A 16,163-nucleotide genomic window follows, 5' to 3' on the forward strand; every position below is an offset into this window, starting at 1 on the left:
GGCTTCTTTCCAAAATTTACAGTATATGAAGCGGGGAAAGGGAGTAACTTTTCTCTTTCTGGAAAAACTCAACAAACACTAATTTGGCCAGATGACCAAAATCAACAATCAACAGTAATAAGTTATGTGGATCATACATAACTTCAATTTGATGTGATGAAAATGGCACTTTACCTGTGTGGTCTTCCTCCCTAAAGCCCGTGTGTGTGTGCCCATGTGTGTGCGTCCATGTGTGTGCGTGCCCGTGTGTGTGTGTGTGCCCGTGTGTGTGTGTGCCCGTGTGTGTGCGTGCCCGTGTGTGTGTGTGTGTGCCCGTGTGTGTGTGTGCCCGTGTGTGTGTGTGTGCTCCAGTTGCTCAGTTGTGTCCAACTCTTTGAGACCCTTTAGACTGTAGCCTGCCAGGCTCCTCTGTCCATGGGATTTTTCTGTCAAGTATACTGTAGCAGGTTGCCACTTCCTACTCCAGGGGATCTTCCCAATCCAGGGATAGAATCCACATATCCTGCGTCTCCTGCATTGCAGGCAGATTCTTTACTGCTGAGCCATCGGGGAAGCCCTAATCATAACAAAAACATCAGACAAATCCAAATTGAGGGGCCCTCAACAAAACACCTGACCAAACTCCTCAAAACTGTCAAGGTCATAAAAAAACAGGAAAATCTGACAAACCGTTAGAGCCAAGAGGAACCTAAGGACACAGGATGACTCAATGCAATGTAGTATCCTGGATGGGCAGCTAGAATAGAAAAAAGACATTAGGTGAAAACTAAGGAAATCTGAATAAAATATGAGCTTTATTTGGTTAATAGTAATGTATCAGTATTGGTTCATTAATTGTCACAAATGTACTGTATTGCTGCAAGACATTAAGGGGGGAAACTGGGCTTGGGGTATGTGGGGACTCTGCAGTATCGTCACAATTTTTCTTTAAATCTTTGAAAACTATCCCAAGTTAGAAGTTTAAGGAAAAAGCCCAGTTATTTGAGAATGGCTGATTAGGCCCAGATGAAGAGGACATGTCAAAGTCGGACTTTCTAGCCCACAAAAATGGGGTTAGCTATTAACATCAACGAAGAGTAAGGGTATAGACACTATGATAAAGTTAATAAGGGTGTGTGCACACATGTGCACTGTTCTGATAGGCACCAACTGCACACAGAAATCAGGCAACTGAATGTCTGGGTGACAAAACGCACCCCATCTCCCCACTCCCACTACGAGCTCCACCTGCCACCCACTGCAGCAGTTTAGAGGGTGCTGATAGAGGGCCATTATTTTCAGTTACAGTGGTATTTCTCACTCTTGAGTAGTATACAAATGGACTCTCTTTTTAAAGGAAAAGATATTACCCCAGATGTCTGAGAATATGCCTGGTGACCCAAGTTACATAAACTCTGTAAGAAACTAATGTCTTAATTTTGGAAGTATCTTTCAGTTGTGAATTATTGCTGCAAGAGTTGAATCTTTAGGATAGGCAAAATACTGTTTAAAATACAACTTGAAACCTCTCGTCACTTGCAGAGCTCTGACAAAGTGTCCTTGGATGTCCAGATTAGGAAGCACAGCACTGAGTCCCCTAATTTGCGAGAGAGAAAATGAAAAAAAGCAGAGTCATGGGGGAGCTGTGAGAAGGCCCAGTGAGCAGCAAGCTCAGAAGGAGCAGGCTCTAGGAGGCAGGTCTTCCAGAAAAGAATTGCATAGCCATCTGATGTTCAGCCTATGAGGAAAACTGTACTTGCAGGCAATTGATCATGTGGAATATATGGGAAGAATTAGCTATGGGTAAATAGCAAAAAAAAAAAAAAAAAGAGGTATTTGCTTAAAGGAAAATCCAAAGTACAGGAGAGGAAAAATCATCATAGTATACCACTTGACTCAGTAGTAAACAGCAATTACATAGCCATAGTAATGTAAACACTGAAGGTTAATTTAACAAAAATTGTGATGTAATTATAAAAGATGGAGGGAATGAAAATGGGAAGGTTTTAAAGGTGCTAGGTCTTTATGGAACATATAGGAATAAAACATATAAATATAGAAAAATGTCTTATGATTAATATATTAAGAAATGGCTAAAAAAGTGGGAAGTTGTTGTCTTTAGGGACTAGGACTGGGGGTAGGGAACAATGAGTCCAGAAAGTATTTTTCACTACAGTCCTTTCAGTATGGTTTGACTTTTTTTTTTAAAGTATTTACTTTGTCCTCAACTGCCCCTTTGGGATTCCAAGTGAATCTGGTCAAATCCGAATCACTGTACATATTCAGGTGTTAAGTCTTCAGGGGTCAGCAACATTTGAACCAAGTTCGCAGTGAAACCCTGCCAACTCAGTATCTGGCAATGGTCCAGAGTTTCCCCCATTAATCCAAAACCCACAAAGCATTAAAAAGAAACAAATGTTCTGTTTCTCTCAAGACCTTCTGCCAAATTTCTATCCTAGCTGCCTTGCCTAATGTCTAGCATGGCCCCCTTACCTGAGCTGGAAATACTCAAGCCACCAGGTAGGCGGGCTTGAGTGGAGCTGTGTCTTCACTCTTGCTGGGAGGTATGCTGACCACCAAGCTGCCTGGAGTGAGGGAAGCCCCGTCTGCCCCACACGAGCATGGCTGTGCCTGGCCTGTCTGAGTCCAGGGCTCCAAGCTTTGCCGTGGTGGCCTATTCTCAGTCCAGGGTGGACTCCTTTGCTGCTCCCCTTCTTGATGAGATCTTATGTGTTTATTTGCACAACGATGAAATCTCTGTCCTCGTAAAGTCCATTTACCTGCAAAATACTTCCCTCCAAAGCAACAGGTCTAAGTTGAAAGCTCTCCATTTAATTTACTGAATTTTGTAGATCCCTTAGTATGCTAAATAAATTCCACAGTGAATGTATAAGGAGACACCAATGGAGAGAAAATCTTTATTTGCATAATAACAAACGCAGGTGAAGAAAGAAGTATGCGAGAACTAGATCAAGGTGGAAGAATCTTGGTGGAAGGAAAAAAAGAGTAGAAAAGGCCCTCTGGGGATCAGACAAGAAGAGCAGAGATGCTCTCAAAACTACAAACTTGTTCCATGGTCGGCATCAGGACTGCTCTGAACTAGCGTTCCCCTAGGACTTCTCATTCCTTGGCTGAGATTCCCTGCTGGCCCCTTTCCTTGTCTCCCAAAGTACTCCCTCCTCCAAACCTGATGGAGGAGCACAGCTCTGTGCCCAAGTGTGCCTGGCAGAAACTACTCAGAAAATGGTACTCAGATTTTTTGCAGCTCTTAGAGATTGTGACACCCTTGGATCCCCAGGAGTGGCTCCTCCTGGGACCAGAGGACTCCGGGTTTTCTAATCAGGAAGATCCTGGCCAATTGGCCCAAGAAGGGCCCGGATTCTCCTCCAGCTCGGTGTCGCTGCAGAAATGTCCCCTGGAGACGAAGGTGCTGCTGCAACAGGGGATGTCACCTGAGGTTTCAAGTGTGTTCTCTGTGGTGAAAGAAAGGTGAGAGAGGCCAACTCAACCCTCTGTTTCCCTCCCAGGCACAGGTCTTTATGCCCCTCCCTTGCCACTTTTCTTCCCAAATTAAAGTACCAAGTGAAAGTCCCCATCCGATAGCACACCCTCCTCCTTTACCAGGCACTGTGAGTCCCCCTGGCCCCCCACCTCCACTGCCACCATGAGTCCCAGCCCACCCTCACCACCCTCACCAAGACCAGGTCATCCCTCCAGTCCCACCTATGACTTGGGCAGCAGGCGCACACTCCTTGCACTCCCATTTCTTACAGTTGGATCGGAGAGAGGAGCAGTTCCTATGGGTTCCATGGGATCCACATGTAGCACACAGAATGAGGTGCCACTTCCTACAGGAAGAGCCAAGGGAGGGTTGTGGGACAAATGGAACACTCAGAACCACTCTTGGGATGTTTGCTGCAGTTCAGGCCCTCGCTGAGGCCTTCCTAGGAATCTTTCACTACACATTTTACTCAAGACGGAGGTGTGGCTGAGTGCTGACCCCGGGGCCTGTGGTCAGGCACAGCCATGCGCAAGGTAGACTGGGGAGGAAGCGGCCCTGAGTGTCTCTCCGCGGGGCACAAGGAGAGCAGACCCAGCAGAGAGACCTGTTCACTTGTGCATGAGTGAGTCCTGAGCTGCTCAAGGATGGGACTTAGCAGCTGTGCTTGCCCTGAGATCTGCAGACAGAAGTAAATTTCTCGTGCCTGAAAACTGTGCCAAGGCCTAAGATCGCCCTGATGAGAGATCTTTCTAGCCAGGAGCTTTTCCCTACCCTTCTTCCTCAGAGCTGTCTCTGCCTCGTTCATACAGACAGATGGGGGCATCACAATGCTGATAGCGCTGATACAACTCTGAGAAAGCCCCTGGCTCGAGTTCCCAGGCAGCGTCTCTGCAGTGGGAGAAGAAACAGTGAGTAAGGGACATACAATCGCTTGGTAAAACCTTTGTTCACCTATAGGAAGAACTAGCAAGAACTCAAGCTAGTACAGCAAGAATTCAACAGGCTGCCCAAATGCTTTCAACAAGACGGGGCAAGTGGCCTGGCAGTGGCAGAGGGTTGAAGCAGATGCGTGGAACACAGAGGTTCCTTAGTTCCACACTGGAATTCAAGAACTCAATGAATTCTGTTCCCCAAAGCACTTTTGGAAACATGTGCACCACCCCTACTTTCCATCCCCCTCTATTTCTTTTTATAATCGAAAAGCTCTCCCGCCACCCTTTCCTTTTCACTGTGTATCAATGCTTCTGCTACTTCCTCCTTCTCTGAACTATCCTTACACTCACCTCCTCTCTAGAAACCTAGGCAACCCACTCCCTGGCTCAACTGATGCGGTCAAGTTTCCACTACCTGTCTGGAATATGAATCCCCATTCTTAGCATTTCTTGAGGAAACTCATCTCGATTGTTGCACTGTGGACATTTGAAGAAATGCTTTGCTGATGTGTGGGCATATTTCTGTAAGATAAACATGGAGAAACTTCGTGCTTATAAAAACACTCTCTTTGATCACATTCTTTCCACCCTTACCCTCATCTCACAGAGGATACTGCTAAGAGAGGTTGGGGCGAGGGCTGCAAACCCAGGGGTCAGACCAGGGACCGAAAGCTCAAGAGAGCACCCAGGAGGCCTCAGCTGTCATCTCCAGTCATGGGGTCTGGCAGTGGTCAACCTGGCTGGGGTCAGGTACCGTGGATACACGTTTCCCTTTCCTTCAATCTCAGGAAGCATGGCTGATTGTGAAGCTACTTGACTCATTCTAGGAGTAGTAGTTCATTTGCTCTAGCCATCCTGAGGATTTTGTTCAGTCTAAATAATGAATGAGGCACTACAGGTCAAGGACAACCAGAGAACCAGCTAAGTTTCCTCTGGAACCAGTTCTGCATACAGACCTCCAGCACAACACACAAATACTGAGATTGCCTGAGCATTCCCAGGATACTCAGAGCTGGGCCATTGTGGATGGTTGTGGATGGTCCCCAGCGCAGAGAGAGCCCCACCTGTATGCACTTCCGGTGGTAGACAGTTTGGCTACAGCACGGGCTCTGGATGTTTTCAACACTTATTTGGGATAAGTCTTCACAACACAAGACACAGCTTTCCTCCCCCACGTTCCTGCATCGGATGTCCTGTGTAGGGCGATGTTTCCCACAAAATGATCTGTGGCAGAGTAAATAGGCTTCGTTTTTTGTTTGTAAATGATGCAGTTTTCCAGCTGCCCAGAAGAGGAATAGCAATCAACCACCGTGGCCTGTGTCCAGTGAACCTCCAAGCTCATGGGGAGGAGGAGGAGCAGGGAGAAGAACAGCCACATGCCTTCTCACAGCTGCTTTCCCACTGAGCAAAGTTCCACAGCCTCCTGTTCCTGAAAGCTCCACTTAGTTCTGAGCAGCTGTCTAAGAACCCCAGCTGTTTGTAATTTAAGGAGGGGATGGGAAGCAAGAAGTAAATCTGTGAAATCGCCAAGTCAAGACACTGTTTCTCATTATCAAATGGATGGACAGATTTTCTAGTGAATCAAAATAGGCCCGTGAGAACCAGATTCTGATTTCATCAGATGCTAAAGAACAAATTACAAAAGGGCAGCTCAACTTTCCCCCTTCATCACTCACTTGTACTCTCCAAAAAATTGTGAAAGGCAACCCCTTTCTAGGCCACAAGGAAGATGGAAGTTTCTGACACATTGGTCCTTCTGGCAGTTGATGGCAGCTCCCTTTCTCTTGCACACAAAACAGATCTGCAAATGAAATCCCAGGCAGTACTCAGGGCCCCCAGACAGACAAACAGAAAAACACTCGGTAGCGCAGCGTTCTATGGAATGGAAATTCTTTGAAACAGCAGCCATTCCTCTTCCTCGGTGGACCTAGAAGCTCTAAGGCATGCCAAAGCTGAGCTTCAAGCAGCACTGCATTCTTTTTGGCTTTCTCAGGATGTTGCTCCCTCTCCTCACTTAGGACACTATACCCTAGAGAAGGATGGAACTTAAGAGAAAGACCAGTGAGAAATTCAAGAGTCCTCTGATTTTGAAACTACCAATTAGGGAAAAGAACAGGATGAGAGGAGCAGTAGAAGAGGCCTACCCCAAGCCTCCATTTCAGGGGATTCTAACCTTCCTAGAGGCCCGGGCTGCCTCCTTTCTGATGTCTTCAGGTAGGAATCCATGGAAACCTCTGTTGGATTGGCCCCTCTGAGGCAGCTTGCTAGAGAGGATCTAGAAGGGCAGCAGAACCAGGCTGTCAACACTGATGCTCAGTGTGACAGTGCAGCGGGGTGAGGAGGATGACAGGGTGAGAGAGCCAAGAAACACAGCTTGGTGGGATACATATGCGTTCACAGGGTAATTTATTTATTTAACACAGATTTACATAGCACAGGTGTTGGGGACTCTTAAGTGCTTTTCAAATATTAACTTATTTAATCCTTGCAACAACCTTAAGAGGTAGGTACTATCATCATCCCCATTTTATAGTCAAGAGAGATCATCTGACTGGATCAAGACAACGGAACTCCAGAACCTGGGCTTTTATCCACCTTTGTGCTATGCTGTCTTTCATTTATTGAGGACTATTTTTGTGTGCTGAGCACTTTAGAGAAACACTCCTAACACAGTGACTCATTTTCTGCTCACAACCCTGTGATATGGATGCCATTGTGATCCTCATCTTAGAGGCCACTGAGGTACGTGCATTAAGTGACCTGGCTGGGGTCACACAGCAAGGAGTGGCATTCACACCCGGGCCCACAGAACTCACACTCTCCCTCTCTCACTGCACTGACCCTTGGTACAGAATCAATACTCTTCTCAGAGTGTATACTTTACAGAAAAGGAAACAGAGCTTTAAAGTCTCCTGACTGTAGTCATTCTGCCTTATAAGGGAAGGAGAGGAATTGAACTTTTCTTTGAAAACATACTTTAAAGGACCTTTTGTTTCTGAAAAGCCCCCAAAGCAGAGTCTAGAAGGGGAAATCAAACAAAAAGAAGCTGAACTGTTATGTACCCAAGAACAATGAACATGTACATACTTTGGAAGAATTTCACACCTGAGCCTCACCCCAAGAAGCTTCCAAAAATATTAAGAAGGGTATTAGACTTTCTGCAGTAATTACATGTAATGTAATGGGGACTGAGGTTATTTTAACAATATAGCAAAAGTGAGCCTACAAGGTTGGATGACTTGGGGATACTTGAATCATAGCCCAATTAGGCCTAAAACATATCTATGTTTACACTCACTCAAGGCTTTAGGACTATAGGAGTGATTTCTATCTATACTTTTAAGTGTTATTAATATTTTCTACAATGAACATGTATAATTTCTATAAATAGAAAATTCAGTAGTGAAAGATTAAAAACAATCTAAATGTCCTTTAATAGTTTAATACTTTTTGGCACACCTGTACCATGGGATACCAATTAGCTATTAAAAAAAAACCAACTAGATCAGCATATTCTAAATGGAAAGATCTCTGTAAATATATGAGGTTAAAAAAATACAAAGCACTGTGTATCTTTATTTTCATGTTGAAAATGTATATGTGTAAAAATGCACTGAAATTAAACAAGACCTGACGCCAAAACAAGATAGGACTTACAAGAAGGAAAAATCACAGACCAATCTTTCTCATGAACATAGATACAAAAATGAAACAACATACTGAATCCAGCACCATATAAAAAGGATTATACACCATGACCAGGCAGAGGCTGAACCAGAACTGCAAGATTAGTTTAACATGAAAGTATTCAATCAACGTAACAAACCACATTAACAAAATAAATGAGAAAAACCATGATCATCTCAATAGATACAGAAAAAGTGTTGGACAAAATTCAGCACATATTCATAATACCCTCCACAAACTAGAAATAAAAGAGAACTTCTCCAATCTGGTGAAAAGCATCTAAGAAAAACCTATAGCTAACATCATAGTTTAATGGTGAAAAATTGGAAGCTGTCCTCTAAAGTTAGGAACAAGACAAGATAGTCACTCAAATAACTTCTATTCAACACTGGACTGAAGGTCCCAGCTATTATAATAAAGGAAGAAGAATTAAAAGACATAAAGATTAGAAAGAAAGAAGTAGAACTGCTTTTATGCACCCATAATTGTGTACACAGGAAATCCTAAAGGCATTTACAAAAAATTAAAAAAATAAAACCTACTGAATAAGTGAATTTAACAAGATTGAAGATATAAAATCAAAGAATAAAAATAAATTGCATTTCTATACACCAGCAACCTTGAAAATTAAATTTTAAAATACCATTATATAATAGCATAAAAATCACAAACTATGTAGAAATACATTTAACAAAATATGTGCAAGATTTCTTCACTAAAAAAACTTTGCTGAGGTAAATGTTAAAAGACCCAAATTAACGGGGAAATATATCATGTCCATGGACTGGAAGGTTCAATATTACTTGTCAATTTTTCCCAAATTGACCTATAAATTCAATGCAATACCAATCACTAACATGACAAGCCTTTTTTTAAACAAGAAAAGTTGACAAGCTAAATATAAAATGTATACGTTAAATGAAAGCACCTGATACTGATTGCCAAAGCAATCTTGGAAAAAGACTACAGAATTTACAATACTTAATTTCAAGATGCTTTAAAGACAATCAAAACACTGTGGTATTGGCAAGGACTGACACACAGATCAATGACAGAAAACAGATCATCCAGATCCACGGACACACGGTCAACAGATTTTGACAAAGACACTGAGGCAATTTAATGGGTAGGGAAAGATTTCCAGGACACACAAACAAGCACTAACAATAAAATGAAAAACTGATAAACTAGACTTCATCAAAATTAAAAACTTTTGTTCTTCAAAAGATATCATTTAAGCAGGGGGAAGGGGTGGCATGCGTGATGTCAGGGCTCAGAGGTGGCAAGAAGAAGCCCCTGAGACCCAAGAAGCAAGCCAAGGATAAGGCACTCAAATAGAAACAGAGGAAAAGCAGAAAAAACTCAAGAAGCTAAAAGCAAAGGCCAAGAAGAAAGGTCCCCTAGCCACACGTAAAATTAAGAAACCTGGCAAAAAGTTGTTCCCTATGCCTGAGGCAATGATGAGCTTTAATTCCATCCTAGGTGTTTAAACATCTGGATTACCTGCCATAACATCTGTTGCCACCTATAGCTAGAATACAGTGTTATCTTGGAACTTGTTGTACATTTACGAACAAATTTTTGCAAAAAAAAAAAATATATATATATATATAGTGACTCATCTTGACTTTAATTCTTCTCAGCTATTTCTACCTTAGCTATGAGATTCACATAAACCCAGCCCAGAATCCTGCCAAAATGTGTTAAGTCTTTATTCTATCCTGAATTCTGTACCACCTGTAATTAAACTAACTCACTTGAAAAAAAATTTAAAAAAATAAAAAGGCAAATCACAGACTGGGAGAATACACATATCAGAAACAGGATTTGTAGCCAGAATGTATAAAGAGCTCTTATAACTCAATAAGACAAAACAACTTTTTTTTTGCCTCCCTGTGCGGCATCTGGGATCTTAGTTCTCTGACCAAGGATAGAACCCAAGCTCCCTGCAATGGACTTCCAGGGAAGTCTCCAGACAACTAGACTTTTTAAATGGACAAAATGTTTGTACAGACACTTCACAAAAGAAAATATGTAAATGGCCAATAAGCACATAAAAAGAAACTCAACATTTTAGGTCACCAGAAAAATGTAAACTAAAACCACAATGAGATACCAAAACATACCTACTAGAATGCTAAAATTAAAAAGATTAACAATATAGATTTTGGACAAGAATATTGGACAAATAGAAATATCATAAATTGCTAGTGAGAGTGTAAACTAGTACAAACACTTTGGAAAGTGATTTGGCAACTTCACACCAAGTTAAACATATAGTTAGTAACTCCACTCGTAGACATTTGTCTGAGAAGTGAAAGCATGTTTTCACAAAAAAATTTGTACATGAATTTTCCCAACAGCTTTATTCATAAAAACCCCCAAATGGAAACATTCAAATGGTCATCAGCAGGTGGAAATAAGCAAATTATAATATATTCATACAACAGAAGACTACTGCACTATAAAAAGGCACAAGCTAACAACCCATGGAGTGTGAAGTCAAATGGGCCTTAGGAAGCATCACTGTGAACAAAGCTAGTGGAGGTGATGGAATTGCAGCTGAGCTATTTCAAATCCTGAAAGATGATGCTGTGAAAGTGCTGCACTCTATATGCCAGAAAATTTGGAAAACTCAGCAGTGGCCACAGGACTGGAAAAGGTCAGTTTTCATTCCAATCCAAAAGAAAGGCAATGCCAAAGAATGTTCAAACTACCACACAATTGCACTCATCTCACACACTAGTGGCACCCCACTCCAGTACTCTTGCCTGGAAAATCCCATGGATGGAGGAGCCTGGTAGGCTGCAGTCCATGGGGTCGCTAAGAGTCGGACACGACTGAGCGACTTCACTTTCACTTTTCCCTTTCATGCACTGGAGAAGGAAACGGCAACCCACTCCAGTATTCTTGCCTGGAGAATCCTAGGGATGGCGGAGCCTGGTGGGCTGCCGTGTATGGGGTCGCACAGAGTTGGACACGACTGAAGCGACTTAGCAGCAGCACACGCTGGTAAAGTAATGCTCAAAATTCTCCAAGCCAGGCTTCAGCAATACGTGAACCGTGAACTTCCAGATGTTCAAGCTAGTTTTAGAAAAGGCAGAGGAACCAGAGATCAAATTGCCAGCATCCGCTGGATCATCAAAAAAGCAACAGAGTTACAGAAAAACATCTATTTCTGCTTTATTGACTATGCCAAAGTCTTTGACTGTGTGGATCACAATAAACTGTGGAAAATTCTGAAAGAGATGGGAATACCTGACCTGGCTCTTGAGAAACCTGTATGCAGGTCAGGAAGCAACAGTTAGAACTGGACATGGAACAACAGACTGGTTCCAAATAGGAAAAGGAGTACATCAAGGCTGTATATTGTCACCCTGCTTATTTAACTTCTATGCAGAGTACATCATGAGAAACGCTGGGCTGGAAGAAACACAAGCTGGAATCAAGATTGCTGGGAGAAATATCAATAACCTCAGATATGCAGATGACACCACCCTTATGGCAGAAAGTGAAGAAGAACTAAAGAACCTCTTAATGAAGGTGAAAGAGGAGAGTGAAAAAGTTGGCTTAAAGCTCAACATTCAGAAAACTAAGATCATGGCATCCAGTCCCATCACTTCATGGCAAATAGATGGGGCAACAGTGGAAACAGTGGCTGACTTTATTTTTCTGGGCTCCAAAATCACTGCTGATGGTGATTGCAGCCGTGAAATTAAAAGACGCTTACTCCTTGGAAGGAAAGTTACGACCAACCTAGACAGCATATTGAAAAGCAGAGACATTCCTTTGTCAACAAAGGTCTGTCTAGTCAAGGCTATGGTTTTTCCAGTGGTCATGTATGGATGTGAGAGTTGGACTATACAGAAAGCTGCATGCAGAAGAATTGATGCTTTTCAATTGTGGTGTTGGAGAAGACTCTTGAGAGTCCCTTGGACTGCAAGGAGATCCAAGCAGTCCATCCTAAAGGAGATCAGTCCTGAATGTTCATTGGAAGGACTGATGTTGAAGCTGAAACTCCAATACTTTGGCCACCTGATGCAAAGAGCTGACTCATTGGAAAAGACCCTGATGCTGTGAAAGATTGAGGGTGGGAGGAGAAGGGGACGACAGAGGATGGGATGGTTGGATGGCATCACCAACTCAATGGACATGGGTTTGGGTGGACTCTGGGAGTTGGTGATGGACAGAGAGGCCTGGCATGCTGCTGTTCATGGGGTCGCAAAGAGTCGGACACAACTGAGCGACTGAACTGAACAACCCGTGCAACAAGGGTCAATTTTCAAAACATTGTGTTGAATGAAGGTAGCAAGACACAAAAGAGTACAAATTGTATGGTTTCATTTATACGAATTATGAGAATAGAGAAAAGTAGTCTATTGATCAAAACAGTGATTATCTTTGAGAGAAGTAACTGGAAAGGGTAGGAGGGAACTTGCTGGCATGATGGAAATATTTATTTTGATTAGGGTTGTGTTTACATGCAAACATATATTTTATCCCCATGATATATGAGTGAATCATGATACATGTGCTTATCATCAAACTGTATATTTAAAATGAGTGCATTTCATAGCATACAAACTATACTTAAGAAAAGGAGAATATCAGGAAAAAAATAACTGCAAGAACTGTTTGCTTCTGGGGAGAGGGAGGAGGACTGAGAACACTTAATGGGAAGAGACTTTACATTGTACATACTTTATAATGTTAGGATTTTATATCAGGCACACATATTAGTTTTTAAAAATCAGATTTTAAAAGAAAATAGCCATTAAAAAAAACAAGCCAACAGGGCACTGCATCTGAGGCTGGGTGCAAAAACAGAGCACAGACTATATAAACAAGTCATAGGACATTCAAAGCAAAGGGGAGCCTTATACTTACAAGACAGAAATAATGCACACCGAGATTGTCTTTCTGAAGAAATTCCCCTAATTTTTCGGGATCCCCAGGTTCTCGGAGGCATAGCCGGCAAACTGCAAAAAGGATGTTAGGAATTCATTTTGGGAACATAACCATCTAAGTACAAGGAGTAGAGTACTGGGAAGAGGATCATTTTAACAAGGAAGAGGTTGGGCTGAAGTGGCATTGGGTATCAATTAGACTTTTATATGATTTTAGCCACATCTGAAGGAGTTGGCTGCAACTGCTCACTTCATATACTTTTTGTCTCAAGTGGTTTTACTTAACTTGTTCCTTGCCCTTTGGATGCCACAGTTAAAAATTACAGACCCTGAGTTCTTCAGGATCTTAGTGATTCTGGGAAGGAATGGACAGTGAGAAGAGAAGTTTGCTGCCCTCTACAGGTGGCCTTTGCTGAGGCTGGGAGGCAGCAGCTGAACAGAACCACTTGTCTTTCTTACCAGGCCCTGAAGAAGGCTTCCTCTGGGTTACCCTCTTTGTCTTGGCAGATTTTCTACACAAGAAATGGAAAAAGTACAAGTAGTCTTTGAGGATTCTATTGACACCTTTTGTAACATTTCCCTCAAAATGTTAAACTAAGGACCCGATGAAGGACCAAAATAGATTAGTTTTATTCTTCCTTTTCATATTTTTTGAAAGCACACACCATACCCACTGAATTATTTCAATTATGTGAGATCACAGTCACCCTTCTGTTTGAGTGCCTCTACTGCCTGTGTTGACTGAATGAATGCAAGAACAAACCTCCTTTTATTCTTTTACTGTTTCTACTGTCACCTACCCTGAATCTCAGGTGGTACTATGCTCACGAAGCCTAATCAAATGATACTAAAATCGATTAAAAATTTCTTGCTAGGCAATATTCCTGGCTATTTACATGTACTAGCTCAAAGAATCTACAGAATACTCTAAAAAGTGAGTGCTATTATTATATATTTTCTAGATGAGGAACTGAGGCCTAAAGAAATGAAGTAACTTGTCCCAGGTCACCTGGTTAGCAAGTATTAGAGCCAGGATATGAACCTGGGCAGTAGAGCTCCAGAGCCAGGATTTTGTCAGTAGGGACATCCCTGGGAAGATAGGTTACTGGGCAGCTTTCAGGGGACCACTGGTGTGGGCCTCCACACGAACCAACCCCAGTCTCCAAGACCACGCAAAGGGGACAGAAAGTAAAGCATATACTACAGGCCACTGGGCAACTTCTCCCGAACTCTGTTAAGTCGCCTACTCCACCTCAATCTTTGATGTTCCTTCTTCTTTTCTTTTATCGTCTTCATTCGCTGCTGCCTCTCTCTCCTATCTTGAACTCTTCTATACTATGAGGACAATACAGGCTCTTCCAGCTATAAATATAAACAAGTCACTATTAAATCTACATTAATTAAGTTCCATGAGGTCAAAGCAACAGTGCACTTTACCTCCCCATCCATATAACAAAAAAAAGGGACCCACCCAGTATCAATGCCAGTAATAGCCAATAACTATTAAATTGTATCCAAAACTGTTCTGGGCATTTTACATTTAACTTGCAAAAACCCCTGGTAATAGGTACCATTTTACCCCTATATTCAAGGTGAGGAGAAAGGTACAGAGAGGTCACAAAGAGGCACCTGCATAGGATCAGAATTACTGATATACCGCAGGAGTGTGAGAACTTGGGAGATACTATTTGAACTGGCTACCTGATTCTTCGTTTTATGTCTACTAAATATACAAGGTAGCACTCCTAACACCTCCTTTTGCCCCCAAGTATAAGCTCCTTAATTCTACCCAGGAAAAGCTAGGTTAGGTAGCTCTTTCCTAGGAAAAGGAGCCTGTGGGATTCTGGCTGCCTAAAGTGAGAACTCCCTCTAGTGAGAGACAAGACGTAACTCTGACAAACCACCCCTTGGCTCCTATCACTTCTTTTCACCAGGCTCAGATGGTCGCTGAGGTCTGGCCTGTTCTCAGCCTTCCTCTAGATCTGAGCCAAGATTAAAAGGCCCCAAAGTGGAGAAGACACCCTGACACCCCTTCCCTGACTAATGTCAGCTGACTACAAATTCACAGTTTTCATTGGTTAGGGAGGAAATCCCTGAATGGGAAGGGGGACAAAAGAAATAAAATCCACTCCTATGAAGGAAGCACAGGGTCAAGTCAGGGGAGAGGAGAGCACTTCTTAGGAGTGTTGAGTGAATTACGTCAGTCCAGGGACACACACTCCAGCACCCATGTCCTCAGAGCATAGCTGGAGAGAACAAATATCTTTAGGGACTGCATGAAGGTAACTACTCAGGCAACTAGCTGTACAGAAATTTAAGGCTCCATCTCTTCTAACCCAGGAGTTGCACCTGCATTGATAATGACATTTGATGGCTTTTTATTTAACAAAAGCACTTGGACAGGCTGAAAGAGAAGGGCATGCGCTAGGGGATCCACGTTAGCAGGCTACAGAACAGTTCCAAGCTCTTGGGGGGAATCCAGATCATCTAGCAATAGAAATAAAACCTTAAAACTTCAGTTCTTTGCATCGCTGGACCAAGACGTTCCTTGAGGTAGATTTTGTGCACACTGGTAGTTACAGGAAGACGCGACGGTCTTCAAAGCATGTGAGGAGGACGTTGCAAACTCTGGCTTCCACAAGCTGCTCAGTCCGAGGTTTCCTACCGAGCGGATGCTCCCTTGAACCGGCTATCAAGTTGTTTCGCTGGATAAGTGCTGGGTAAAATTTGTTGAAAAAATTAAAACTAAATAAGCGTGTTCGGCGCCGCCGCTGCAAGAATAAACAATGATTTATTGGAAAATGCTGTAGGTGTGGCCACAACCGTCCCCTGGAAGTAATAGCCGGAGAAGAGTCTCAAGGAGCATCCCGCAGATGCCAGACCAGGCTCATGTCGCGCCTGCCGGGCGGCTGGTGCGGGGCCGGGCCGGAGGTCGCCTCCGCCGGTCGCTCCTCACGGTTGCACACGGGCCGCCGCTTCCGGCTGGGGTCGTCCGTCCAGCTCTCGCCGAGGGCGCCGCTGTCCCGGAGCTTTATTCGTTGTCACAAGCCGTGGTAGCTACCTCACGGGCCGCCGCCCCGCGCGGTGACTGCGCCGGCGGAGGGGGTAGGCGTGCAAAAGGGGGCCGAGTCACGCGGACTGCGACCCAGGGAGACT

At 43.2% G+C, this 16,163-nt stretch overlaps 1 protein-coding gene across 4 annotated transcripts; it reads right to left on the reverse strand.

Annotated features, from left to right (window-relative positions):
* Positions 1-2,883: 2,883 nt before the first annotated feature.
* PHF7 (PHD finger protein 7) lies at positions 2,884-16,163 on the reverse strand. Of its 4 annotated transcripts, none has more exons than XM_081525164.1 (11): positions 15,551-16,163; positions 14,260-14,369; positions 13,467-13,519; positions 12,988-13,079; positions 6,587-6,688; positions 6,090-6,214; positions 5,478-5,637; positions 4,829-4,935; positions 4,253-4,369; positions 3,703-3,827; positions 2,884-3,452 (listed from the first exon to the last, which is right to left on the reverse strand). In XM_081525164.1, the coding sequence occupies exons 2-11, from the start codon at positions 14,301-14,303 to the stop codon at positions 3,319-3,321; spliced, it is 1,059 nt and encodes a 352-aa protein (XP_081381290.1). In that variant the 5' UTR covers positions 14,304-14,369; positions 15,551-16,163; the 3' UTR covers positions 2,884-3,318. The 4 variants fall into 4 exon arrangements, with proteins under 4 accessions (XP_081381290.1, XP_081381289.1, XP_081381292.1 ...); XM_081525163.1 differs by having other exon boundaries at positions 15,514-16,163; XM_081525166.1 differs by lacking the exon at positions 4,253-4,369.

This window comes from Giraffa tippelskirchi, chromosome 9 (genome assembly GCF_054371585.1).
Source record: "Giraffa tippelskirchi isolate mGirTip1 chromosome 9, T2T-mGirTip1v1.2.pri, whole genome shotgun sequence".
Classification (NCBI taxonomy): Eukaryota; Metazoa; Chordata; class Mammalia; order Artiodactyla; family Giraffidae; genus Giraffa; species Giraffa tippelskirchi.